The sequence below is a fragment of the Polyergus mexicanus genome, unplaced genomic scaffold, assembly GCF_030449975.1.
Source record: "Polyergus mexicanus isolate NDT 795.1 unplaced genomic scaffold, iyPolMexi1.0 SCAF_12, whole genome shotgun sequence".
NCBI lineage: Eukaryota > Metazoa > Arthropoda > Insecta > Hymenoptera > Formicidae > Polyergus > Polyergus mexicanus.
Genome location: NW_027223332.1, coordinates 825,585 through 853,206, shown reverse-complemented (window position 1 = coordinate 853,206; position 27,622 = coordinate 825,585). Strand labels below are relative to the sequence as shown.

Below are 27,622 nucleotides of genomic sequence, written 5' to 3'. Positions count from 1 at the left end.
CAATGTGCCGAAAAATGTGCATTTAAATATAAGTGGAAACAATATTCAATTGTAAGTGAGCATGGTCGATTATTATCTTTGCTGAATGCAATGGCAGTCTTATTTGGTAATTATTTTAAATTATAGTGCGTTCGACACAGGTTTCTTATGCAACATATGAAATATTAAGCTTAAAAATACATCTAGCTTACCAGCAACAGGCTTCCTTGCTTGTGGCGGCGGCGGCGGAGGCATTTGTTGACGATTTGTCGAGGCACTCGGAGAGGATCCGCTTTGTAAACTATCGCAGGTGCTGCTCCGACTGCGCAATGTTACCGGGGAATCACCCGATCCAGTACCACCGCCTCCGGCGTATGATGGTGGTCTGCTACGTGATTTCTTTTCAGGCGTTAAGCATCCGTTCTGCAAGAGGAACATTTGCAATTGTATATTAATATATATAGTCAGATAAATACGAATCGTAGAATGTATGCCGATTTATTCTGTTTTAGGTTGATGCACTCACCCTGTCCTCTATTATCGTTTCGTCATCGGAAAAGTCCGTGGAACCCTCATCGTGAGAAAGATTCCAATCAATATTTACGTTGTCAAATAATGTCTTTTGCCTCTGGAGAGCGTGACTGAGCTGAAAGTAATTCGTTGATTTCTTATTTTTCGATTCTTCGAAGGAATCATCAGCAATTGTTTAAAGCGTATTATGATTAATGAAATTTACATCAAATTTGAAAGAACTACATATAAAGTTTAAATATATATAAAGTTAAGTAAAAGTAAACTGAAAAGTATTTATTTCGCTAATTTACCAATTCTTTGCAGGTATGATGTCCCATTTCCTGCGCAATGTCCAGCGGAGTCTTGTCCTGTTTATTCCGATGCGATGGATCCGCGCCAGCTCGCAAAAGCAGTTTCATTGCTTCCGCTCTGTCGTGTCGCGCGGAAAGATGCAATGCCGTTTCGCCTTCGATAGTTGCCCTATCGATGCCACCGCTAGGCATGTTTTGCACTAAAAAGTCCACGATGTGCAGACTGCTGCCCATCTCGCGCAGAATGGCCAAGTGTAACGCCGTTTCACCTACGTCCTAATCGAAATAAATATAGATCTTTATAGAATTTCGCGTAAAACAAGATAATTTCAATTTTTTCTTTTTATATGATCAGATAGATTATTTTCTAAATCTAAAAAGAAATTATTGAGATTAGAATACATTTTATATTATTTATTTCTGAAACTGTGAAAAAAGCATTTCTCTTAATCATTTCCTCCAATATAGCTCTATAAAAATTTCGATAATGCCCTCACCGATGTTGGCAACGGTGCAGCCAGATCCACGTTTTCGGCGTAGACTTGCAGAAGTTGTTGTAAGTCACGGTTATTAACAGCATGCTCCAAATCGGAAAGTAGATCGCGCTCATCCGCGCATGTGCTCATCACGTATCTCTTATCCACGTATTTGGCGCGTATAAACTCGTACCGCTCTTCCCTAAAGCAGCAAAAAAGTAAATATGAAAATACCAAGTAAAGCGATAACGTGAAAAACGTTGAGTACGACTAATTGATACGATTACGCGTCGTTAAAACATTGTAAGTTTGCTCACATCGACGATGTCGGCGACGGCTTGAGATTGTGACGTAAAGTCGCCTCCATCACCTCGTTGAATGCCTGATTGGTCATGTGCCGAGCGAGCAATAGTTGAGCGGTGCCGACGTTATCCAACGTCAAGGATTGTATTCGCGATATGTGCACGCCCAAGTCTCGGTGGATGCCGCTGCACTCTATGCACACTATTATGCCGAAGTTCGTCGACAGCCACGTGGCGTCTGAAAAGGAGACAATTGTCATTCAACAACAAAACGTGCGAGAACTGGAGCGCTAGCAAAGTTGCTGCTTTGTTATACGGGAACATCCATGACAATGCCCCTGCGGCCAGCGAACCAGAGAACATTCATGCCATCCGATGACAGAAACGTTCTTTCGGCGATGCAAAAGCCTTAATTCTATATGAGTATAATCCTAAGATGGAGATATACATTTACTTTGAAATTAAAGACAACTACTTAATAATTTTAATAAAAGATTCCATTCATCGTAGAAGAACGATTTTATCGGAGAAATAATTATAAATTAGTTCCCAGTTTCCTAATACGTCAATTTGATGAAAAGAGACGCTTTAGATACGCGCCAAGTATAACGGAATGGACTTGGCACGCGTTAGAGAAAGGTCAGCCGCTAACGATCTACGACATTCAAAGTTACCGTTCTGCGAGGAGCAATCACAGCATTGATCGTTTCCGGGTAATCGCATAACACATCGTATGACGGCCTGCTGCAGCTCTACGAGGCTAGGATTGCCACTGCCGGCCTCCGCCTTGCCGCTCGCGTCGAACGCCCGCAGCAGAGCACGCTCCTTGCAATTCACTAGGACCGACATCCATGCGCGCTGGTCCGCCTCGTCCTCCGCTTGAAAGTGATACGTCCTATTGTCTGGAACCGAGACAATAACAATATTACGCGGCGTTCGTCGCATTGTGAGGAAACGACGAGAACGGAGTTACTCGGGCATCAAGCGTAACACTTACAACTGATGAGATCAAAGCCTCGTTTGTCGTCCGGCACCAATTTGATCTGGCAGGTCAATAGATTCACCCGGGTGGGCGGTTTGTTCTCGTCCGCGTGGCAGATATCGAGGTAGCCCTCCGCTTGCACGGCACATCGTCTCTTTTGCCAGACTCGCCTCATCTTGCCTTCGCTCTTCTTCAGCAGGTGGCCGGAACGCGTGACGCCGTGTTGCTTGTCACCCTGCAGCTGATGCAGCGAATAACCAGCGTTCGCGTTCGCATTCAACTGTGAAATGCATCGTAAACGTTGCCTATATAATGATCTACGTATGACGTACAACCTGACAGTGATTTGACATGTGAAATAAATAAATAAGTCATAAAATTTTAAAATATATATAAGAGATGATAAAATCTCTTAGTAAAAAATATTAACAAAGTTTTAATATTTAGTTTTATATTAAATAGGTTAAAACACCCGATGAATAAGATGATGCCTGAAGAGGAACGTTATCGTGTACTATGTCGATGAAATGAAAGTGAAGAAATAACGGTACCAATTAAAAGCTATTAAATCTATTACAATCGCGCGCTTTCCGTGACGAATTGATGTTAGGAAGAGACTTGGCTCTCGCCGATGTTACCTCCTTGTCACATCCAGAACTCCTAAGAAGACTCCTGAGTTCCGTTAGTCGTCTCCTTTCTTCATCCTGCGTCTGCCTGATTTTTTGCAGCTTCACGCTGAGGTCGGCTACGTACGAGCCGAAGTGTTCAATGGTCTTCAAACCATCCTGAAAGTAACTAAAATCCCGAACATAAATCTCGTCGGAAAACTGAATTGGCCGCTCCGATCATTCTTCAAAATGTTATACATTAAAAATTAAGATTTCGTGAAAGATGAATGTTTCTTCTGATAATAATTCGGAATCAATTCAATGTTACAATGAAATCGCGATATGATTAATACATCCGATAAGAAGATTAACTGCGTTACACTCACTTTGTTTGCGCGTGATAATATTCGACTAGATGCTGCAACAGCTCGATGCCCTTCTTCGTTTTGATCTCATTCACTTTGATCAAATACTGCAAGCAAACAGAAAGCAATGATCGACATAGTTCAGCGATTCTATCCTCGCTCGTGCCTTCCTCGAATACACTTTTATCGAGCGTGTCGTAAAAGCAAGTCTTCATCTCTTAGTGAAAAACGGCACGAACTTTCCGTTCAACCCAATACATGTATACGTATCGGTGGGGTGCGATCGTTTATACTTTATATTCGGATCTTTGTCGGCATCATTTACCTCGCACATTTGCAACTGAAACAATCGTCTCTCCTTCTCCATCTCGTCGGCGATCTCGGCGGGTGTGACCTCCGTACGAATCAGACCGGCCTCTTTCGCGTGCTGCTTCTTCTCCTTCTCGATTTTCGCGTACTTGGCCTCATAGTCCTTCCAAGCCTTCTCAAAAGGCCTCTTCAGGTCTCCCTTCACGCCCCTTAAGTCACCTTTCAGCACCGAATCCAGCGGAAACATGACGATGTTGTTGATATTTTGCATCTGAAATCATAGGATCGATGGTTGATGAATATTTACACCATGAACATACACGGTATAGATTTTATTCTTTATTAATTAAATAAAATACCATGATTGACATAGAGATCTAAGAGACACAGAAAAATCTAGTCATAAAAACCTAAGAGCGAAACAGAGAGAGAGAAAGAGAGAGAGAGAGAGAGAGAGAGAGAGAGAGAGAAAGGATATCTCCCTATTAAATATAAATTTTTTTATTAATCTGATTATTAATGTATTTATTAATTAAAATGTTCTTACAGTATTAAATATTTTTAAATAGTTTGAAGAGAGGGCAGTATAAAACTCGTGAATATATTTTATTTTTACAAATTATATATAAATATGTATAATATAAATTTAAATTTATAATTAAAAATAAAATATATATGCAAGTTTTATACTGTGTTGTAGCATTCATAGGAATCATCATTCATTTCATGTATTTATTTCATGTATGATCATTTCACATATGAATTATTATATGATATGATCCAATAACGCGATTAACATCTCGATAAAAAGAACCGGTATCGCATCGGTATCTATTAGATATAGACGTGAAAATATTAGCTCTCCTTATCTCTTTGCCGCGAGAAGAGCCAGGAGTTATTTCAGATTAAGTGAAGTATAATATTTTATCTATTTATCGAAATGACCGGTCTGGCAGGACTCGAATGGAAAACGGCAATGAAAAATGCGAGCTTTCAGGACTCTAGAACGGGAATCGCGAGCAACCACCGCCTGACTCTAGCCGATCGGTAAATAGTGAATCATCGTCGATTCGCGTCAGCACTTTGCTTAGCCCATCGCCTCGTTCGCCCTGAATAGAATGCAGCTTCCTCTCGTAACGTGCTCCTTCTCTTTCTTTCTCTCTCTCTCTCCCTCTCTAGGGCGATCCCTCGACCGCTTCACGACTCGCGGCTCTTGTGAAAACTCGGCTGGAAAGTGCTCAAACGCGCCGCATAATGGGACTGCGAAAGCAACGTGCAACCAACTCATCTCCGCGAAGAAAGTGGCACGAATCGTAAGTGAAAATGATAAACTGTGTATTTTCTTTATTATTATTACTTATTGAATCGCGAGTGTGGGCCCGGGAAATAATAAACAAAGTTTCATCCAATTAATTTTAATTAATTTTAATCGTTTTCTATATGACTAAAAAATATTTAATTTTTTTACAGATATTGTGAAGATTATCAGAGGTCTTCTAAAAGGTAATAACGACCAATTTTAATATTATTAATTGTATAATTGTTTGCTGTTAATTAACATTGCTTTCCTTTTACTGATTAGGAAAAAAAGGAGATTATCAAGGTAATTAAATTATATAACAATCTTTATAGATCTTTTGCAAATATTCATCGCGATAATTAATTCGCAAATTACATTCCCAATTTCTTTCATCAAATATTGCGAGCGATTTAAAATATTTATCGATGAAGCAATGTTTTCGATATTAAAACAATAATTATAGATTCAATATTTCCTAATACATTTCGAGAAATGATCTTGAAATGTAAACGGTCGGAAGAAACTATTCGTCCGATTCCAATTACGATTAATCATATCGATCAGAAATGATATACGATAATTCGAGGTCAATTTGATCGAAAAGATTTGCGATATTCAAGCGTTGGATATCGCTTTTTGCTCTCGTTGGATGCAACATGCCAGTTAAATAGAAGCTAATATCGGACGCGAATAAATTTTGACCAATTGCACGTGTGACATCATCGTGGTGCCCATAGATAGTCGAACGCAATGCTTCGGAACTATAGGCGATCGGTGATTAAAAAGAGTCGCATTTAAACGGCAGAGTTTAGATTCAATCCGCGATCGGCCCCGATACAGACATCAAGAACGCGGAGAGAACCCATCGCTGACATCCGAGGCGAGTGACACGTTTAAAGCCCCGATAAATATAAATTCACGGTCGCTCGTGCATGATAGAATCTGCTCTCTTTCTCTAATTATCCCACTGCTGCGTGAGACGCCACGATTTGCGCTGCAATAGGCTAACTGCATAGCGCGAGCTTAGGAAATCGTCGGAACATACGCAGAACCAGTTTAAATCTGCATCCTCCGGCTTTGAAATCCATGCCCGGAGAGAGAATTACACCTTTCTCGGTCCCTCTTATTTTTAGCTAATTCATTGGCATTGGAAATAAGATGTTTTATCCAAATACTTCTTTATCGATAAAATAAAATATCATGCGAGTATATAATTAGAAAATTTAATATAAATTATCAACGTAATTTTTTAATAATACATACTCATATGCGAAGTATATTTTACGTACGTACCAATTGATCTCTCTCTTTTTTTTTGTATAAATTAAATATAATTAGAAACAAAAGATATGTGTGTTAGAAGGTACGTGTTTCGTTCTCGGTATTATACTTCTCTTTACGTGGAGAAGCGCTTCTTCCGTCTCTAATATACGCGTCTTCCGGATTTTTTTACGCGAGACATTCTGTTAACGTGGACTTGCTGTATAATACGGTCGTCGTCGAATCGAATTTCTTAATTCAACGAAACGACGAGTAGCCTCAGGCGGAGCCTGAAGAATAAGAGAGGAGCTACCGCGGCAGGAAATTACGAGCGAGCGCACGAAGGGTTCTCCTCGCTAAGCACAATAGTGTCAGCGTATACTGGGTGTAACTAAATGCGACAAAAGTGAAAATATACGAGCATGCCGAAGAGATTTTTAGTATTTGTCATAGAGTGATATAAGGGATTGAATGTATCTGGCGAGCAAAAAAAAGTGTTTCCTTTCCTCTCAAAGCAAGTTTTATTTTTTCTTAGAAAAAAAAAAAACTTAGAAAATAATAACATAACTTGTAAAGAGAGTACTCTTACTTACACCGAAAAAAATGTACTAAACCCCAAAAAGATATTTTTATATATATATAAAAAAAAAAAAAAAAAAAAAAGTTTAAATACTTGCAAAAAAATTAGTTTAGAAATAGTTATTTTAATCAAGCAGCAAATAGATTTGAATTAGTAAAATATAAAAGCATATTTTGCTTTTATTTGCAAATAAAAAAAGAATTTGTTTTTCTTTTAATTTTTATCATATTAAATTATTTTCTTAAAAAAAAAAAAAAAAAAAAAAAAATCAACTTTTGACTGTTTGTTTCAAAAATACAGGTTTTCTTTATTTTAATAAATAATGTTTTATTTTCAGATATATAAATATCTTTTTATATTAAAATTTTAAATATATTTTAAAAATTATAATTTTTATTATATGCAACTAATAATTTATTATACAAAACTATTTTTTTTTTTTTTCTGGAAACAAAGTATTTATATTTTTATTTATATTCATTTAAGTGAAAAAAAATCAAAATCGGTAAAATGTATTTATTTGAAGGGGGAAAAAAAAAGTGTAGTATGTAAAAAAGCATTATAAATATTTAATTCCACGTGTACGATGCGATCGTCGAGTTTCGATCGATAGTGCATGTGATGTATATGTAATAACAATAATTCTAGAATTCGCAATGTATAGAATTTCCTAATTTATTTTATTAGTACGACTACTATGCAATCTGAATGCAAGTCATAAACCAGCACATCAAGCTGACAAGTCGGGAATCTGGAGACGAAAAGTCTCGAATGTTCGACAAGAGTTAGTTGAATGTTGGACGTAGAGAAGATTAAGCATAGAGAGTCGAGAGTTTACCGTCGTACAAATTTACATTCATCCTGTATTCATCATTCATTGCGACCCAGATACTCGTATACGTCACGCTATATACAATCGTAGGGGGGAGGAGGGAGGGAAAGCGTTCAAAGATATAATCCCGAGGAATGGAAAATTGTTTTAGCAGAATAATTTGCTCTACGACAAAACGCGTGCCGTGAATATCATACGTCTACGGCGAGGAAACACGGTCGCAAATACAAAGCTCTTTCTCGAGAAATATACAATCGATCGTTAATCGCGAAAGTTGAGAATCTCTCGTGCGACGACGCGATCTCTCTGCGGGCACGAAATTTTATTTCGTCGCGCACGTCAGCGCACAACCGGCGCACGCTTTTCATATTGATCGCCGGTTTAGAGATTCTATTTTTGCACCTACACTAACGTACGTACGTACGAAGAACGTACTACGCTGGGCTAGGGTCGTTGCCATTGATCGACGATGGATCGTGAAGAGATTTTTTTCCAATAACGCGCGTGCACTGCGATGCATCGAGGGCGTATTTACGGCATATTGATATCTCCTCCTGATGAATCGTAAAATTTAACATTACGTCGGAACGCTCGGATGAAATCACCAACGATGCCTGCGATTTGCGTTTTTCCAGGATTCGTCTTCGAAAGTTGCACGTCTTTTAAAATTTTTTTTATACGTTTAACTACGCTAATTACGCATTCTTCTAATTGTATTATCCCTTCGACGTCTTTTCCTCAGTGGAACTTGCTATTTTGAATTTTTTCAGTAATTAATCCATTGTATACATTCATTGTCATCGTGAAATACATAAGTAAAAGGGAATAAAAGCGAAATATTCTGTGGATCGCGGAGGATCATCAGCAGTAAAAACAGGGAACCGTGTTCCGTGACTCGAGTATATAATGTGTTAACATAAATTTCGCTGGTGAAATACGTACCAGAGTTTTCATGAGGGCGCTTAGTTCCTTCGTGACCACCGCGAATTTGAGAAATGCCGCACCTATATCCGGTTCCTGTTCCTTTAAAGCGGCGTCGCCGAGTCTCTCTAACGCCCTTCCTAAGTACACCTCATTGTCCACGTGAGCTGCAAAGAAACGCATATAATTTTGTAAAATAACCATCATACACGCACACACGCACAAACATATTTCGATTAAAACATAATAAAAACAGATATCTTATTTAATTGTATGTTTTTTTACATTCATAAAAATACCAAGTTAAAAATAACACATAATAAATATGCAAAAATTTATATACATCTACGACGGATAAAAAACTCTATAAATCTAAAAAAAAAAAAAATCGTGTAAAAACGTTTTTCTCTTGCATCCCTATGTACGAAATCGATCGGAATTAATTCTTGCGCCTTCTTGCAGTAACTTGCGTTGAATCTCGCGCAAATGCATCGGTCGTGAGAAAGAGAGAGCAATAGAGAGTATATACTAACATAATTTTATCCTTTTCCTACCGTAAGACATCGCATACTTTACTCGGATTCCTGCATTCCTCGCTTTGGATTACGAAGCAGCCTTGCAAGGCTGCACCGCGCTGGGTGGAATGCACTCGCGCGATAAACGTTGCACTCTCTCTCGTTTCGCGCTCTGTGATGTCGAAAGAGGATTTCTCTCCCTACATCCCTGTCCTTCCTCTCTCGCGATCCTTCCGCTTCCCGAATCTCCCGACTGTACAATCTCGATGCGAGGAGAAGAGCTCGCGTCCCGCTTTTCAATATTCCAATAATCCCCTTCCTCTTCCTTTCTTGTCGGTTGCCAACTCTTTTTTTTTTTTTTTTTCCCAAAGTACGTACATACATATATGACCGAGAGTATGGAATCTCGCTGGACTACGAAGCGAAGTGAAAATAAAAACATTTCGCGTCCGGTTCGATGAACGGCTTCTCTTTCAGCCGGAGAATCTCGTTTGTTTTTGTCGGAGACTAACGCACGTGATTTTACCAGAGAATTATAAACTCCATAAATTCGTAACTCGAATAATTTTTCATTTTTATTGCTGTGAATTAAATTCATGTGATGCAATAATTTTATCATCCCTTGATGTAGAGGTAGAAAATATAAAATGGTCGAATCTCTTAGAAATATACTAGAATTTTTGGACTTCATTTTAATGATAAATAGTTTCAGGTATTCTATACAGACAAGCTTTGTGCATACTTGCAATAGGAACAATGGCATATGCTTGTTATTCGCATCTTCGAACCATCGAATCCTTTGTCCCGTTCCTCTAAGCAATACTTCCATTTTCTCTTCCTACTTGTTTCAAAACCCTTTCATTCAATATGCGAACTGCATTCCCTCTCACTTGGAGGAGAACTGCAATCTGATTGACTCCGAGTAACGTCGAAAGGCGTTTATCGCTCGACTGAAGGGAGCGCATCCTTCCTCCCGGGAGAAATTTCATTAGCCGAAGGAAACTTCTCAACAGGATGTACCAAAGAACAAGGAGCGAAAGGGAATGAAAGGTATTGTCTCCTTGTCGCGAAATGATATTTGATTGACCCACGGTTGCGAGACAGCAAATGTAATCGTGGTCCATCCGATCGAATGGGTAAGCTGGGGAGCTTGCTCACCTCCGGTTGATGAAACTTTCAATTACATTACGAGTCGAGGTAAAAAGAATTTCTTTCATCGAAAACGTGACAACGACATGGAAGTATTTATTATGTCATGCCTGTTTTAAAATCGCGCGTCAAACATGGTTATTGCGATACTGTTTAGTCATCAAAACTATATGTGCAAAATAAAATCAAAAAAGAAAATTAAAAACTCCCATTTAAGCGTAACGCGCATATATAAGTATACACTGTAAAAAATTTTCTAAAAATTTAAACATTTTTTTATCTAAATTTCAATTAAAATATTTATATATTTAAGTGAAATACGACATAATAAATCTAACATGACGCATATTTGTCTTAAATACTTAAATATTTCACATGAGATCGATGATATTATCACGAAAATATCTGGAATTGTATTATTCGCGAACAAGCATAAAGCTCTCAGAGAAGTGCGAATGGTATATTATGATTTATCACAAAAAAATGTAATTGATAAATTTAATTATCTAAAAATTATTATTATATGGTGATTAAATAAGTAATATTCAAATAATTTTCTTATATATTACATGAGTTTATTCGTTTAATTTTATAGTCAAAAGTTTATGATCGTACCTGTTCGTCGAACGGTTAAATTTCAACGTTCCCGGTGTTTATTATCAGCGAGACGCTTCCGCTAGAAAGAGTTTCGAGAATATCGGACCCCCCCCCCCCCCCTCCCCCATCATTGTCTCCTGGGGACAACAACGCGCGTCATGGCACGTGATTCGCACCCGGAGTACTCGGAGCGATACATCCTGTTTACCGTCAGGTAGCCGGAGACAGGAGAGAGAGAGAGAGAGAAAGAGAAAGGACCGGTAACAGGTGAATGGAGAGAGAACGGCAGGCGAGAGGGAAGAGGTCGGGATATGTTGGAAAGGTATCTGGAGAAATGTGATCTCCATTGTGGCCCGATGCGGAAATAACGCTGACCGGTCCGATACGGATGCAGTTGCGATTTCCAGGGGTCGATTGACGGATGAAAAATAATCGGGAAACTGTGAAAAACATGTCGCGCCACGGGTGACCGAATGCAAGCGTTTAATACGTCGCGCTTGGCTCACATCTATACGACAGCAATTTATTATTCTGACTTCCCGTAAAATGATACAGGTGATACTTTCAATATTTTATTCATCTTGTAAAAATATTGCTAGGTAATTTCAAAGTTACTCATACATTACATTTTGTCGCATATTTTTTTTAAACAATAAATAAAAGTTTTATATTGTTAAATATATTGTATATATACGCTATGTCACGGCTTTATGTAAATATTATAAAATCTGAAAATCATAGTTTTTTAAAAATATACTGATAATAATAATCAATTTTTATAAGAGCAATTATAATGAAAAAAATATATATATTAAAATAATGTGCTAATTAACGAATGTAACTATTTTATATTTAAACAGAGACTTTTCTTTTATTGCTATGCAAAATATATTTGATTTATTTTTAAAAGATCATTTATATAATATATAAATAATTTTAGGGGAAGATAATCGGCAAAGTGATACGGCGCAGATAAAATGATATTAATAAGCTCGACGCGATTATACGAGCTAATAAAGCGGCGAAGACGAGAACCTTCGTGACATAGGGACGATTGCGAAAGGATTACATGTTAAGGACAAAGATAATATTATAACCTAGAGGATATATTATTTAAAAAGAACTATTTAATTTTTCAAGAGAGAGGATTAAAAATTGCTATTAGCTTTATGTAATTTATTTATCAAAATTGATATATTGAAATTTTGATATCGTTGGATCCTAATACTCCCATAACTCTATATAATATAAAAAAAACTTTTTATATAAAAAAAATATCATTACAGTTTTTTTCATCGACAAAGATATTCAAAGATACACCGAGAGACCCATTTCGTTAAATAAAACAAAATTATTTGCTTGAGCCATTTTGTTGACTGAACATGTAATTTGGTTTTATTTAACGAAAATTATGTTACTGGAAAGAAGTTAAATGTTACACTAACAAACTATTTTGTTTGCACATGGAGTTGTTTATCTGAATAAAATTTTATTATTGCGATAACAAGCTCATCCATCTCATCGCGTTCTAAATAATTGTATTTGTTACTTGAACTAAATCGTTTAGTTGAATATCATAAGCTATTTTGCGCATTCATGCGTCACTGCGCAGTCAATAGTTATGCAGTGTAGCGTGATGTGCAGTATGCAGTGCATCTTCAATCATGGCGGATTCATCTGTCCGGGAAATACTGATCAGTTTCTCATTAACGACGAGAAAATTGAAAAGATGGAGAATATAATCTATATATCTTTTTCTTAACGTATCACAAGAGACAACTATCGAGTAAATTTTTTGTTGAATATGGATAAACTTTGGTCGATGTAACAAAAGCAAATGTAACTGCAGTTGGAAAATTTGGTAATATTAACACACAAATGTGATTCAATGAACAAAATTAAAATAAAAAAATTGATTTTATACAATTAATAATGTTGTTCACTGAACCAAATTTGTGTGTTAGTATTACCAAATTTTCCAACTAAATTTTTTTGTTATATTAATAAAAGGATTTGTTTGCCCATATCCAAACAAGAGATTTAGTTGATTCAAACAAATTTTATTTCATTCAACAAAATGGGTCTCTCAGTGTATCATCACGGATATTATCTTGGTAAAAAATTCGCTTTTTATCGTTTAAAGACATATGATTTTGTTATAGAAGAGATTTTTTTATTGAAATAATGGCGAATTATGAAAACTACAAAGTATATTATAATATAGTATATCTAATCTATGTGCGTATTATTGCTTCTAATTAGCGACATAATATCATGCCAATAATATAAATTTTTGTATTAATTACGTAAAATATATGCTCATTTCGTATTATTCGCTAAATTGTTTTCTAAATGGAACTAATCAAAAGCAAATAAACTGACATAATAATTATTATTTAATGAGAAATATTATACATACCTGTGTATCATTACCGCGTCTCAATTAAGGTATAAGGCAAGAATAAAAAGCTGTCATCAAAAAAACAATTTCATAATACTAGGCTCTCACGAGGCATCTTCCCCATTATGCTACATAATTACAAGCCATTCGCGGCTTCTGACAATTACAGCAGGATCCTACCACGTAGTTATAGGGTCTTCAGCAACGTTTCACGACCTGAGGAAGCAATTTTGCGCGACTATCTACTCGTTGCGTCACGAAAGATCCGCAATTCAAAATCCAGTTCACAAAAGGCAATGTCCCCAGCATACTTATTCAAATTTATTTGATACTAAAAATATTTGTCTTCATAAAAATAATTGGCTTCATACGAGAATATATAGCTCATGCTAATCTAAATATGGATACAATTCGTCGGCATGATTTACGAAAATATGCGTATAACTTGAGAATGTGATTTTTCAAGTAATTTTAAGGAGAAAGAGAAATACGCCTGTGAATCTGCTTGAAATTAAAAAGATTTTATATGGAATGCGGTAACGAAAGAATAATTCTTCGCCATGGAAAGCGAAGGAGAGGCTTGAGCACGCAACTTTCGCGAAATAATACGAGCGTTATCGATCCAAGGAAAGGAAACGTCGCTTTAATCTCTCATTAGTCTCGTGGCTAACGCGAGAACGCGACTCGGCCGCTTTATTCTTGTTAGAGGAACACTCAAGTCGATATCTCTCGCCGCGATCAGCTATTTTTCGTCAATATAAATCACATTTTCACAATAAAATACAATATCAAATTTTAATTCGAGAGAATTAAAATATAAAACTTTAATTCGTGAGAATTAAAATATAAAAATTTAATTCATGAGAATTAAAATATAAAAGCTGACGTAGAATATCGTATAGTATAACCGTAATATTCATGATTATTAATAAATGGAATATATTCGTATAATCGTTAATTATAATTATATAATCTCGATCTATATAAATTAGAATGTGCGTTGCTCTTATTGCTATTCTTGTAACGAGACTCTGAGGATGACGCAAGATTATTCAATCTATGGTGTAACCCTTTCGTAACTATGAAACTTATAAATAAGTATATTTAATACGCGCGCAGAAAGCTAGCGCATATAATAATAATATACTAATAATATACTAAGACGCGACAACAAAATCACGTAACTACGATGTTTACATGTAAGTTATATCAGTTTAACACGCTCTCCGACATTTACTGCTCCAATAAGCAATAAAAAAATAAATAAATAAATAAATAAAAAGTTAAACGTTTACACAAGGTGTGACATAATTTTTAAAATTGTTAAAAACACAGGCATAAAATGATTTTGTAACGCCGGTTGAAATATCGTTTCCTAAAATGTACACGTATGTATACGTCGATTAACTTCTTCGAAAATCTATACAACAATCATTATTTTTTTATACATTTCGTTATTAATAATATATTTTTAATATAGTTGTTTCCAATTTTTATAATTAAAAACATAATACGCAAATAAATATTTTAAAACACTTTGACGATTTTCTATGTCAAAGCGTATCGTGTATTAAACGACACAGGTTGATAACCACGACATATTCTGCGAGCGATGCGGCGTGTGATATGCCGACGTTATCAACGATACGTTATCGATCGTCCGCTTGTTTATAGATCGAGGGCGCGAATATAACTGCAGTCGTAAAGATGCCGATCGCAGACTCCGAGAGAATGCGAGATATTCGGAATATAAGCTCCTAGGACTCTGTCCATTCCCGTAGGATGGCCTGGTCGGGGAAACAAAGGGGCGCCAGGGAAATCGATCTGTCTGCCCGATGGAGAAGTCGCGGAAAGCCGGCAAACCCGACTCGTAAAAGTCAGTTCAGTCCGAGTCTATAGACCTTTCGGATGTTAACCTCGACAAGACTTTTCCATTCGAGCGCAATAAAAAAAATCCAGACTACCGCCCGTAGAATTAGAACGTAATATTACGTTCGCTCTACGAAGCGGTCCAAAAAATTTATCGGACAAGTAAACGCCCCGATCGTTTCGATATCGTATCGCTTTAAACATATTTTTATATCTCATAAAAGCTGATTTTTGATTTATCATTTCACCAATTTTTCTAAGCTAGAATATAGGTTCGATTATAGATTAATTAAATCTTTAGATATCTAAATTTTAAGTTTGATCGTGCAAATATAAAAATATTTATAAATATATATATATTTTCGAATTTGATATAAAAATTTACAGAGATATCATGTTGTATTAATTTATGTTGTAATATTAATATAAAATGTTCTCTCGCTCAATTTTTAATTTTATGCCAAGATTATTTTTCTCGTTCAAAGAGATCTCTCACATTTAGTAGGTATATAAAAAGATAAATACATATATCGTGACTATTTTATACTCATCGTAGCTAATATACAGTAAGTATCGCTAAATAATCATACACTTATTGCGATGATTCAATCGCCATTATCAGCGCTGATAACGACATTCAATACGCATGAGAGTCCAGTGTCCCAGAATGACAATATAAATAAATGATCGCGATATGATAGTTTTGTCCGGCCGAATCATCGGAATAATCGAAGCTAACAATTACGTATCCTCCGAAAATTTTGGTATATTTAAATGATATATCCATTTTCATAAAATAAAATAAAAAAGAACTGAGGAATAAATAAATTAATAAAAAAAAAATTAAATTAAATTTAGTCAACAAATCTGTCACATATAAAAATTTAATTATAGGATTTGGGTATGCTCAATGTATAAATATGGCGTAGAAATATAATTTTACGGTTTTCATTTATTATTTATATTCTATCGTATATTTTGAGATGTAAATCAATTTCCTCTTTCAAAAGAAAATTGTTCGTTGGGTTCGCAATCGTAAAAACAAATTGCACGAAAATTGATAATGATATTTGACTTACCGTTTCCGGAGTTATGGATAGCCTTGATAGCCTTTTTCAGCTTCGTGAGGCCATCTCTATCAAAGTCCAAGGTCTGAAACAAAAGCATAACAATGATAATATCTAATAAAATTCGCAATCACTTAAAATAAAATGATAATTTTTTAAACCGCGTTTGTGCGAGGTATTTGAGCCGAGCTGTTATTAAATGCAATGTTGTATTTTAATAAGTTTATGTAAAAAATAATATCGCGCGACATAAATGAAAAATATATTTAAAAGTATCTTTCAATAATAAAGAATTCGTTTTGAGATTTTGTTAAGAGTTAATTTTTTTCAAAATTTATCTAAATAATATATTTTCGAGAGGATTCATAAGGGTTAGATTTTTTTTTACTTAGAATACAAAAAATATTTTTTTCATTGACATATCTCAAAATTGTAATATGTAATTAGACCCAAAAATTTTCGATTGAAAAAAAGCTTTCGATAATCGAAATAAATCTTATCTTCAATTTTTTTCAAATTGAAATTTTGATCGTAGAAATTTTATATATTTCACTTATTAATCTGGAAGAGTATCGATTAATTAAATTTTAAATATAATATTTTTGTATATAAGATGATTTTCTCAATCGATTGTCTTTATCGTACGTTTATCGTTAGGGTTGAATGTGATCCCGAAAACGATGCAAACGATGCAATCGCTCGGAAATGCTACCATTCGTTTATTCACTTTACGTGAAGTAAAGAGACTGCAAATAAACGAAAATATTCGCCCCACTAGCACCGCACATATATTTAGCCTTTTATCTCGGCTGTGATCCCTGAATCACCTGCCATGCATTCACGTGCGATGCATCATACGTTGCATTGCATTTTCGTGAGCTAAATTCGGCATTCACGGTCGCGTCGCGTTTGATTTCAACATAGGCGAGAGAAGAAGATCAAAGCAATGACTTGAAACATAGATGGACAATATTGAAAATAAGAGACGACACCGATGATCAGATAATCTCTTTCCACTTTGAATTTCTTTTTTTTCTGTTTATAGTATATATTTATATCTAATACATAATTGGAAGAAAGATGTTAAATTGCATCCTTCGAAAGAGAGAAGCGCAAGATAAATTATAAACGTTAACAAGTGCGTCTAGCGAATCTAAGAATTAAAAAATATCGAGCAAAAGATATCGATAAATTGATTAATCGAGTGTAAAAATATCGGAAGCACATCTAATTAAAAGAAGACAGCATCGGGCGCAATCTATTAAAACCGATCGACCATCGCCAATACGAAGCAACTCGACAAGTGAGCAGAAAACAAAGAGATGAGAAAAAAAAGATAGGAAGAAAAGAGAGGGGAGATAAAAGGAATAAGAGAGAAGAGGGGAAGGATGCAGCTGTACGATGATCGAGGGCGGTCCGGACGCGCCAGGAATTCGCGCGGGATATAACTGTAAAAAGAAAGATCGGAGATGCTATACTGAAATAGCGACGACGAATGCCGATAAGGATTTAATAAGCGAGCGTGAGGAGCGCACGCGTGATCAACGCCGAACGCGTGGTGTATAAATTTAATGCGCAGCGTGTAATGAACAGAGTGCAGGCGATACCGGGTCTCGGTGAGATGCATCGCGAAATGCGCGGGATTATCGCTGCATTAAATTATTTGTCGGATACTATCATGGACCCGAGTGTCCATTATATCTAATGGAGACAGTTTTATCTCTCGTGCGAATTTTCCCCATATATAAAAATATACAGTGCGATATATGTATACGTGTGTGTGCGTATATTCTTTTATTTTGATAAACAATCGCATCTAAATCGGAATTATTAAACAATTCAATGTAATGAATATTAGTTGAAAAATATAGATTAAAAAAATCAAATATATTTTCGATATCTAAAATAGTTCTCTTATGATAATCAACTTAATAATTAAAAATCTTTATTTAATTATTTCGTGGTTTAAAATTATTGTAATAATTTAGTAATAGTTAATACTCAATCGCTTCTTTTATATGTTGGATAAAAAATTTTGCTCTTAATCGTTTGAATTTTATTTTAGAGAGCCTGGTGTAAACGCGTGTACGCGCATCGTCGCGTTCATCGTCCAATTATTTTCGTCCACGCGGGCGCGATTGAAAAAATCCAAGTGGAAGAAATAGAATATGTTGCTGGTCGACCTTGCCGGATTCTCTCCCCCTCGGCGACTCCCATTCGGGCCGTTGATGCGTTTCGCCGTCCTTGAAGCTCTCTGAGAAGGCCGCGCGCACGAGCCCATAAAGCAAAACGACTCGTAGCTTCGGCCAAGATCGAGATTCTTGCTTTCACCACGCCCGGGACACTCTCTCTCTCTCTCTCTCTCTCTCCTTCTCCTGCTTCTTCCCCCCTCCCCGAATCGTATGAGAGTCCAGGAAAGCAATTGTTTGTGCATGTGCTTCTGGATGCGGGCGTTACATTACAATATGTTGTACGTGTATAAACGCAGCGTTCAAGGAGATGCTTGAATTTAACAAGATAGGTTGATGCGCTGATATTTTCGTGTCCAAAAATCTTCTGTTCGCAACATCATTATTTCTTTTTCTAAAGGGAAGAAAAAATTCTTTCATAACGTAAATGATCAATATGTATTAAGAAAATACGCAGAATGATAAACGGGAAGCCTGATATATAAATCGAGGAGGCGTTTCAGAATGTAATTTATTTAGTATAAGGATAAGACTTGATATATATTTCTTCTTATCAGAAGCGTTTGAATTTTATCTCACGAACGAAATAAATGAGCTGCGCAAATGGCCGAACTTGTTGATTGGAATTTTGTAATTATCATTGAGAAATTGAGAGAATTGTGCGAATCGGTTATATCACGACTTTAAATAGTTGACGAGAGGAATGGAATCTCATATTAATATTAATAATCATGATAACGCAGAGAATAATCTGTGATAAAAAACGCATTATACATCTTATTAAAAAGCTTTATCAGAATTAAAATTCATCATATTTTTATAAAGAAAAAAAAAAAAATATTATTACATAATATATGAAGAAATAAATAATATATCTAAAGAGCTATGATGAGTCAGATAAAAAAATTATGTTATTTTATAAATAAATCCGAGTATATAAAATGCCCAGTAAATTTTCATTTTTCCGTGTCACAATCAATCGAGATCGAGATCGGTCGCATATTCGGCAAATCAAAAGTTTCTTTTACGAATCGAAGACGGACACGTGTCTTGCCCGATAGTAATTAGCCGCGATGACACCCGCATGTCTGCGCAACCTCGCGTCCGACTGTAATTGCTTCTCTCTCTCTCTCTCTCTAATTAATGCGTTGGCGCAAATGTTACGCTGCTGGCAGCAGAGAAGCCAGCAGCATATGGTCGGCATACCGAATGTCTGGAGAATCGATCGTTTCTGTGGCCTTACGTGGTCCGTAGAGAGTATTCCGGAAGCGGTCTGACGTGGCCGTAACGACGCTATCGTTCTACCTTTCTCATTTCCAATGAATCGGATAATTATATATTAGTAATTTATTATTTTTAGATTCGATAGATTTGTGCGAAACGTTTTAGATATAAAGCAATAAGATATCAAGAGAAGCATGAATAACATTCTGTGCGATCTACAATATTGCCAATAAATTTAATCGATTGAATTTCAGAGATCGTGCGCTCTTTTAATCGTAAATAAAAATTAAGTTATTGATTAAAAGTACGACGAGTAATATTTTTTCGCGCTCACGGACGCAACCGATAGGAATTATCGGACTCCGCTCTACATTTCTATCACTAAATTGAGCGTAAAGTTAGAAACTAGGTAAGCTTGGCGAAGAATATTCATCTTCCGCGTGATATGTAACCGAAAGATTAAGAAATAACTTTGAAACTTCTCTCTCTCTTTCTTTCGCTACAATACAATATAAAACATATTGCAGTCGCGTAAAGTTCCAACGGGAAAACTTCCTCTCAAGTTGCGCTATAATTCTCGCACGTGCTTCTATCCGCTTTCATCGCAAGTATGCACGTGCGTGTGTGTGTTCAGTTTGTATACAATACATCGTGAAAAACGTTTTTCTTGCGGCTCGTTTGAGAGCATCCTGTATAGGCCGGTGGTACCGCTTACATTAAGCGATGAATCGTGCCCGATCTCGCTTTGTGCGAGGCTGACAAAGCGCAATTAATGACCCCGCCTTTTCCCATCGTGTCGCGTGCCCACTTCCATACATGTACAACGCGTGTTCTTCTCAGAGGGTGCTAAGTGTTTTTTCCCGCTATTCCTCGAGAGGTTTTCCCCTCGTAAAGATGACACGAATGCAAACATCATCCGTAATGAAATGTGTGCCGGACTTCCTTTTCTCCCAGCTTTTATTAGAAATTTACAGAAGGAGAATTCTTTTAGTCAAGTACAGTACAATTAGTAATTTCGTATATAATTTAATTTATTCGCCTTGCAAATTTAAATATTTAATATTAAATGCAATAAGGTAGCGAGATTTATGATTAAAAAAAAAAAAAAAAACTGTCGCACAAAAAAATATTGAAACGACATAAAGATGGAAAAGACTCGCGTTTCGCGACACGCTGTAAAGATAATCAGCTGGCTCTCATCATCGTCGACTTCGCGATTATGCGAGCGTAAAAAATTCTTAACGACACCACCATCCCTATTTTGCGTCTCGCGTCGCAAAAATGACAGTGGACCACGACGAGACGGAGTGTCGTATCGCATCCGCGCGAAAATCGCCGGATAAATAAACCAGGCCCGCGTGTACGACCTGAAAACGATTCTCGCGGCGGTTTTCTCGCTTGCAAACACGCAACGGATTATTACGCGCCGATTGCCGGAATGCAACCTGTCTGCGATGACGTATCTCGTGCAAGAACATCGCGTTCGCGAATTCTGGAAAATCGACGAACGAGCGAAATAGAGGAACGCACACACGCACATATATACTAATCGCGAATATGTCGACGATATTCGATAATATAGCCTCGCAACAACGCGGCGATTATTTATAATCAGCGAAAAAAAATGCACCGGATGGGATTTCGCCAGTATGGCACTCGCATTGTATTTCTTCGCAAATCGATCGGCCTCTTCTTGTAATATTTATTCTTTTTTTGGTGTGCATTTTTATAGTGCATTTTGTAACGAAGCAAGGATCTATGCAAAAACGTTCTTCTAATCAGATTTTATAAGCCTGTCGGCTTCGCTTTCTGAAAAAAATCTAACGAAAAATATTATATATCGTATTATATAAATATTTTATAGATGAGAAAACACATTTTATATATAATACACTTTTTTAAAGTAAGCAAAATAAACGTAATAATTTTGTCTCTAACAATTAACAAACATTGTATCTATGCCACTTAATTTTTAACTTCACTTCTGCATCATTTGTAATGTCTACAATGCTTTTTGTTATACTTGTAACTGCGTCTTGCGAATACAGACCTGCGGGAAATATATACCGTCATTATTCCTATACAGGCATCTTGGGCATATTTGAAATTTTTACGGCTTATTAGGCGTTGGCGAACGTCGGATTTTCCAGCCACACGCTCAAAGAATTCATTCGCGCTGTTTCGCGCGAAAAAGAATTGCCGGTATCAAAGCACGCGTTCACATTTCCGCTCTGTTGAAGGGTTAATCTATCGAGGAAGTGTGCGGTCTCTAGGAAAAACGACGGAGGGATACTTATGTGAGGCCATTGTATCGGAGCCAAAACTCAGAGCGGGAAGCTAAAGACAAAGAACATATAACTCGAATACGAAAATCTATAATATATTTTTATAATCGTGTAAGAAATCATTTTTATATAAATTAAATTCAGAATATATAATATATTCTATGTCAAAAATATATATAGAAAGTAACACAAGGCAAAGAGAGAAAGAAAGAACGCGTTTTATCAAGCTTTTTTATTTAAAATTCATTGACATTAATATTAACACTTCATTTTATAAAAATATTTTAAAAAATTTAAAATTTTTAAATTTTCTGCGACACGATTTTCCGTATAGATTTTTCCGAGTATTAAATTATAAATTATATTATTTCTAAATTATTATCGAAAACACAATAATAGTTTACGATTAAATTGCGCTATTACTCAAAGAACACGAAACGTCGAATAATAACGGGAAATAACAGCACTTTAGACGATTCAGAAAGCATTTGCGTTACTATGATAATTTCTACAACTGATTAACGCTGGAATACTAATGCCATTCGTTAATGCGGATGCTAACACTTGGTCCCCCATAAAACTCGGCAAAACTAAGGAAATAAACTTAAAACCATATTATAACAAAGTATACGTATAAAGGGGAAACATCATGGATGTTATAAATACAATTAAAAATAATCTATTTAAAATTTTCATCTATATTTCGATGTAACTGTTTGAATGCATTAATTTATTTAATTTATTAAACGGGATATATTGTAATAATGGCGATAATAATTATATACTTTTATTCGACAGCGAGGTAATGAAGTATTAGGGAGGGGGGGGAGAGAGGAAAACGAGATTAGAATCAATCGCAACGTTCATGATAAATATTCGCCATATGCTCCGTGGAAATATATTCACGGTAAAAAATCGCCGAGGAAAAAAATTCGCCGTGGATAATACATCAGGTAAGTTATATCAACTAACGCCTCGAATGGCGATTTTTTTTTTCCGATGAGAGTTAAAATTCGCACATTATTTGTACACCCTGGAAACCCTTCGTTAAATATTATCGCGTATTTTTACATTTTCTTAGAATCAAGGTTTTTAATTTACGGCTTTTGAGAGTCTATGTCTTGATAAAGATTGAACGTGTTAACGCGTTTTTATTATCGGCGAAATGCTCGGCTACAGATGTTGTTACGAATAATTCATTCAAGTTCACACAGACGAAGTATCTTATCACAAATCTATTCGGATTAAATTGATTTTCATCGATCGGCACAACCGGCTCTACTCTCCCTTATACGATAAAATGTAACACATCTTATTTCGTTAATATTAAGAAATTAAATTTCTTTGCGCATATATCATTAATGTTTCTCTGAAATAACTCAATTTGTTTGCGCAACGTATTTTAAGTCAATGATGGATCGATTTTTGCAAGTCGACCGAATTTTTCGTCGCAAAAAACGACAGTTGTCGTTGTGTTCGGCACGTGACTTCCGGGAAGGCCGGAAGAAGTACGTGTTTAGCCTAGTAGAGAGCCGGCTCTGGCAGGCTGCTGCTGCCTGGATCTATCGGGAACGCCCGCTGTTCCGTCGACGATGAGATGCGGATGCGTGAGATGTGACACATGGATTTTCAATAAACCTGTATCTATAATAACGTTTCCGCTCCGACCGGAACATTACCCCAGGTTTCTTATTCGCGCAATTTCTCTCCTTTCTCTCCTTTAATATCGAGACAGCGAATCAAGGTTGAATGTAGGTGAAATCGTAAATACTAAATAGCACTAATCAACTAATTTTAAGTAAGATTCCAAGAAATAATAAAATGTTCTTTGTATATAAATATCTTTGTTATAAACAGGAAATATTCTTCCAGACTTTAACTAATATTTCATTTTTTCTCTTCAATTTATTAATCAGCTTATTTTCTTCCCAGTGTTTCAGCAAGTGGAAAATTGGCACAAGCCCGGAAAACTGCGCTGGAAAAGCGCCAGTTGAGTTTAGTCCTTCTCCCGTTCGAGATTAGATTTCATTATATACATACGGATACGCTTGGTATCCTATATCCTACTCAAGAAGCACAATGGAGATGGAAGTTAAATTGCTGCTGTACCAAGGAGATGCATCATTGTACTCATTCTTCTTCGCTACAGTTCGTTTCGCGTAAGTTTCTTTTCATTTTCCCGCTATCGAACGATATCTTTGCGTACAGTTACAGTTCGCCACGTGTGATTTTCATGTGGTGAAGTATGTTACGCCATTTTACTTTTTAATAACATAAAAACTATTCCATTCAATATAAGAGTTTCTAAAAAAAAAAATTGTCTTAAGAAAAATTGAGATTCTTATTAATAAATTAAAATTACGTCGGTACATAATTTGTGAATTCATCCAATTACTATTATTATATTATTTAAAATGTTTGCTATTGAAAAGTAAAAGACATTTTTGAAATTTTAATTTACATTTTTATTTCTCTGTGTAAAAAACATTACGTTTATCTAACAATAAGTTAATAAAAATTGCGCGCAATTTCTCGAGAATAAAAATTAATTAAATATCTCTTAAGCATATTATGGTACTATGATAACTTGCTGCTAAAAATAAGCGTAAGAATAGGTCGTTCGGAATCTGAAACAGATTAGCCGTATCTTAATGATAGGATATTTATCACATATGGATACAATAAAATCACTATAATGAAGATCTGAATCAATTTTTAAATGGATACATTTATGTCGCATAAAAAAATAATTAAAAAATCGTATATGTACAAAATATTAACAGAAAAATATAAAATATCGAAAATAAAAAAAAAATATATTAAACTTTGATCGGCGCAATTTTGTTTAGTGCGTAACAAAATTTTTTTAAATATATATTGTATATTATCCTATTATTGCATACGCGTTCTTCACTTTCGAACATATTATTTCAGGGTAAATTAGACATTAATTAATAAATTATAACAAAACTAGCCACGCATATTGATGACTTTTTCAAAAGTCATTTCTCGCGCGCATATATTCTATTTTATTTAATATTTTCGAATTCACGCTTCATCTTTAGATTTCGATTTCTTGTCCACTTATTCATAAGGATATAAGGAATAACCGGATGTTTGTAGCTGACACACAGTTTTGAATGCGAGGTCGTATACATATATATCGCCTTCCGCTCAGATAACCGCAAGTTAGTTATCCGGTAACAATATTCGATGACATAGAACTACTTTCTCGGAGTTCGTTATATACTGTAGCGGTCATTGAAATGATCGTTATAGAAAGAATATGTGTTCTAAGTCTTTTCAAGATTTAAAAAAGAAGCACCTTTGCCTTTCGTTTATATCTTTTTCCGCGAAAAAATGTAAATAGTAAAATATAAATTGCAATAATGTTTTATCTTTTTTAGCCATATTTTGCTTGATTTAATTTTATTATTAAAATTTTTTTTTTCACTCTTACATTATTATTATTATTATTACGAAAAGTATTATAATAATACTGTGCTCCGGACGCGTTATTGTTCCAATGATATAATTTTTGTAAAATTTAATTTTTTGACAAGTTTGCTCAAGTCTGTTTCTTAATTACCGGTTGAATTAATATTCAAACATACACGTATCTTGTTTTACGAATCCACTTTTTGACTGATCAGTTTCTGTATTTTTAATGCGATTAAATTTAACGAAGATATAGCAATATAAATTTAATGTTTCGTATTGTAAATTCTTTTGCATGTCAATCTTAGAATCGCGATTTGCTCGCTAAAACATCATGTCTATGTTAAATTGCAAGTTATAACCTGGAAGTTAAGCGAGCGAGAATGCTCATTACATTCCAACGTAAATGGCTAAACACAATCTCAAGAAAGCGTAACGAATTGAATTATCATTCCAGAAATCGATGCGAGAATAAGTTCAATCACCTTCATGGATTGATGTATATAAATAGAGATTTTATAAAGAAGTATCTATTAATAGATTGTAATAATCGTATATATTTATACATGATACAAAAATATCTTACGTATAAAATTCCGATAAGTCACTAATTTGTACAAGCTCTCGTTCTCCCTCTCTCTTTTATTATATTTTTTAAATTCCAGATTTCTTAGACAATCCAGTTAATTTTTTACGGTGGGTAAAATTTCAAGAGAGAAACGAAATAATTAACTAATTAACTTAATTAATTAATTCCGAATAAAAAAAATAAAATAAAACATTAATAGAATTTTAATTTTTGCTTTCATGGATACGTAACGTGTGACAAATTCGAAAATTATTTATTATAAAAATGATGTCTCGATAATTTCTTTAAGAAAAAAGAAATTTTCAATAGAGCATGAAACTTAAAGAGATAAGATTTATGCTCTATTATAAGATATCACTCTATTTTTTTATATTTTTTTATATATTAATAATAAGATATTTTAATAAACTTGAATAATATCAAAGCATCCCCCAATTTGATGTTTCGAACAGCAGGCTCGTTGAGTTTTCGCAGAGAGAACGAGAGGAATTCCGGTCATGTGCCGGCCTTGACAGACCGTTCATTCGTATTGTTGACGTTTACACACCGTGATTTGCAAGCGTTTATGCGCCGCGGCGCATAATCGCTTGCTACCTCTCGAACAATTCTGCGCGCCGCAAATCTCGCTGCAATAACGCCCAGGTATTTTGTAAGAGTTCGTAAAAAGAAAAAGAAAAAAAGAACGTTACGGCGGTATTACGCGATGGCGTAAGAGCGATTATGAGACAAAGAGTAGCGGACGACGTCGATAATTAAGTCGGCCGCTTTCTCGCCGCGGGCGCGGCTCGACGCGGAACGATTTGCATGAAATTGCATCTTGATAGGATGCGCTCTGCGTATCTTCCCGCTATATCAAGAAAGATCGTGCGAGTGCTCGTTCCGCGGAAGTAATAATGCACTTACCGACATAGTCTTAAGCGGTATATTTGAAGAATGCATTCCTTTATCCACAAATGAAAGATATTTGAAACTTCTCATAATTATGTGAACATATATTACCCTTTTTCTTTTTATACTTATGTAATATATAAAGTTTATGAAAGAAAAAATTTATATAATATATCATAAATAATAAAAATATGTAATATAATAATGTAAAAAATATATAATCAAATATCTTTGATTACATACTTATTAGGATAATAAAATTTGCACAGCGAGAGAGCCAAGATTAATCACTACGATACTTAATGCATTCGATTACTTCCAACACTAACGAGAGCGCACAATCGAGAAACCACTTTGGTGAGCGTCCTCGATCGCAAAAGCAGCCTGTCGGCGACTAATATCGGAGTACGTACTCGTTTCAATTGCTAAGAACGCTCTAGCACCGTAACAACGACTTGAAGAACACCCTATTATATCGCGTTCAAATTGCAAAATGTGTTCGCGCTTATTGGGTTACTGCGATGATGTGCGCGAACATTATACAAGCAACTGAACTTGATCTGCTGCCCCGAGATAATTCATAGTCTTCAGTATAAAGATATAGCAATAATTGAAGATAAAATGACATACAGATTGCATAAATGATATACAGATTGGTCGGGTAATGGAACAA

General features: G+C 35.4%; 1 protein-coding gene across 3 annotated transcripts in view; it reads right to left on the bottom strand.

The window, feature by feature from the left end:
- The window catches only part of Asap (ArfGAP domain of ASAP), a 40,136-nt gene that overhangs the window by 4,506 nt on the left and 8,008 nt on the right, over positions 1-27,622 (bottom strand). For all 3 annotated transcript variants that reach the window (XM_070305392.1, XM_070305389.1, XM_070305391.1), the window contains exons 2-13: positions 16,349-16,421; positions 8,760-8,905; positions 3,862-4,116; positions 3,558-3,643; positions 3,202-3,358; positions 2,579-2,843; positions 2,256-2,483; positions 1,597-1,819; positions 1,301-1,481; positions 804-1,079; positions 506-625; positions 192-402 (exon numbers count right to left, since the gene is read on the bottom strand). In XM_070305392.1, the coding sequence (XP_070161493.1) occupies positions 192-402; positions 506-625; positions 804-1,079; positions 1,301-1,481; positions 1,597-1,819; positions 2,256-2,483; positions 2,579-2,843; positions 3,202-3,358; positions 3,558-3,643; positions 3,862-4,116; positions 8,760-8,905; positions 16,349-16,421 (2,221 nt within the window). The remainder of the gene's footprint in view (positions 1-191; positions 403-505; positions 626-803; positions 1,080-1,300; positions 1,482-1,596; positions 1,820-2,255; positions 2,484-2,578; positions 2,844-3,201; positions 3,359-3,557; positions 3,644-3,861; positions 4,117-8,759; positions 8,906-16,348; positions 16,422-27,622) is intronic.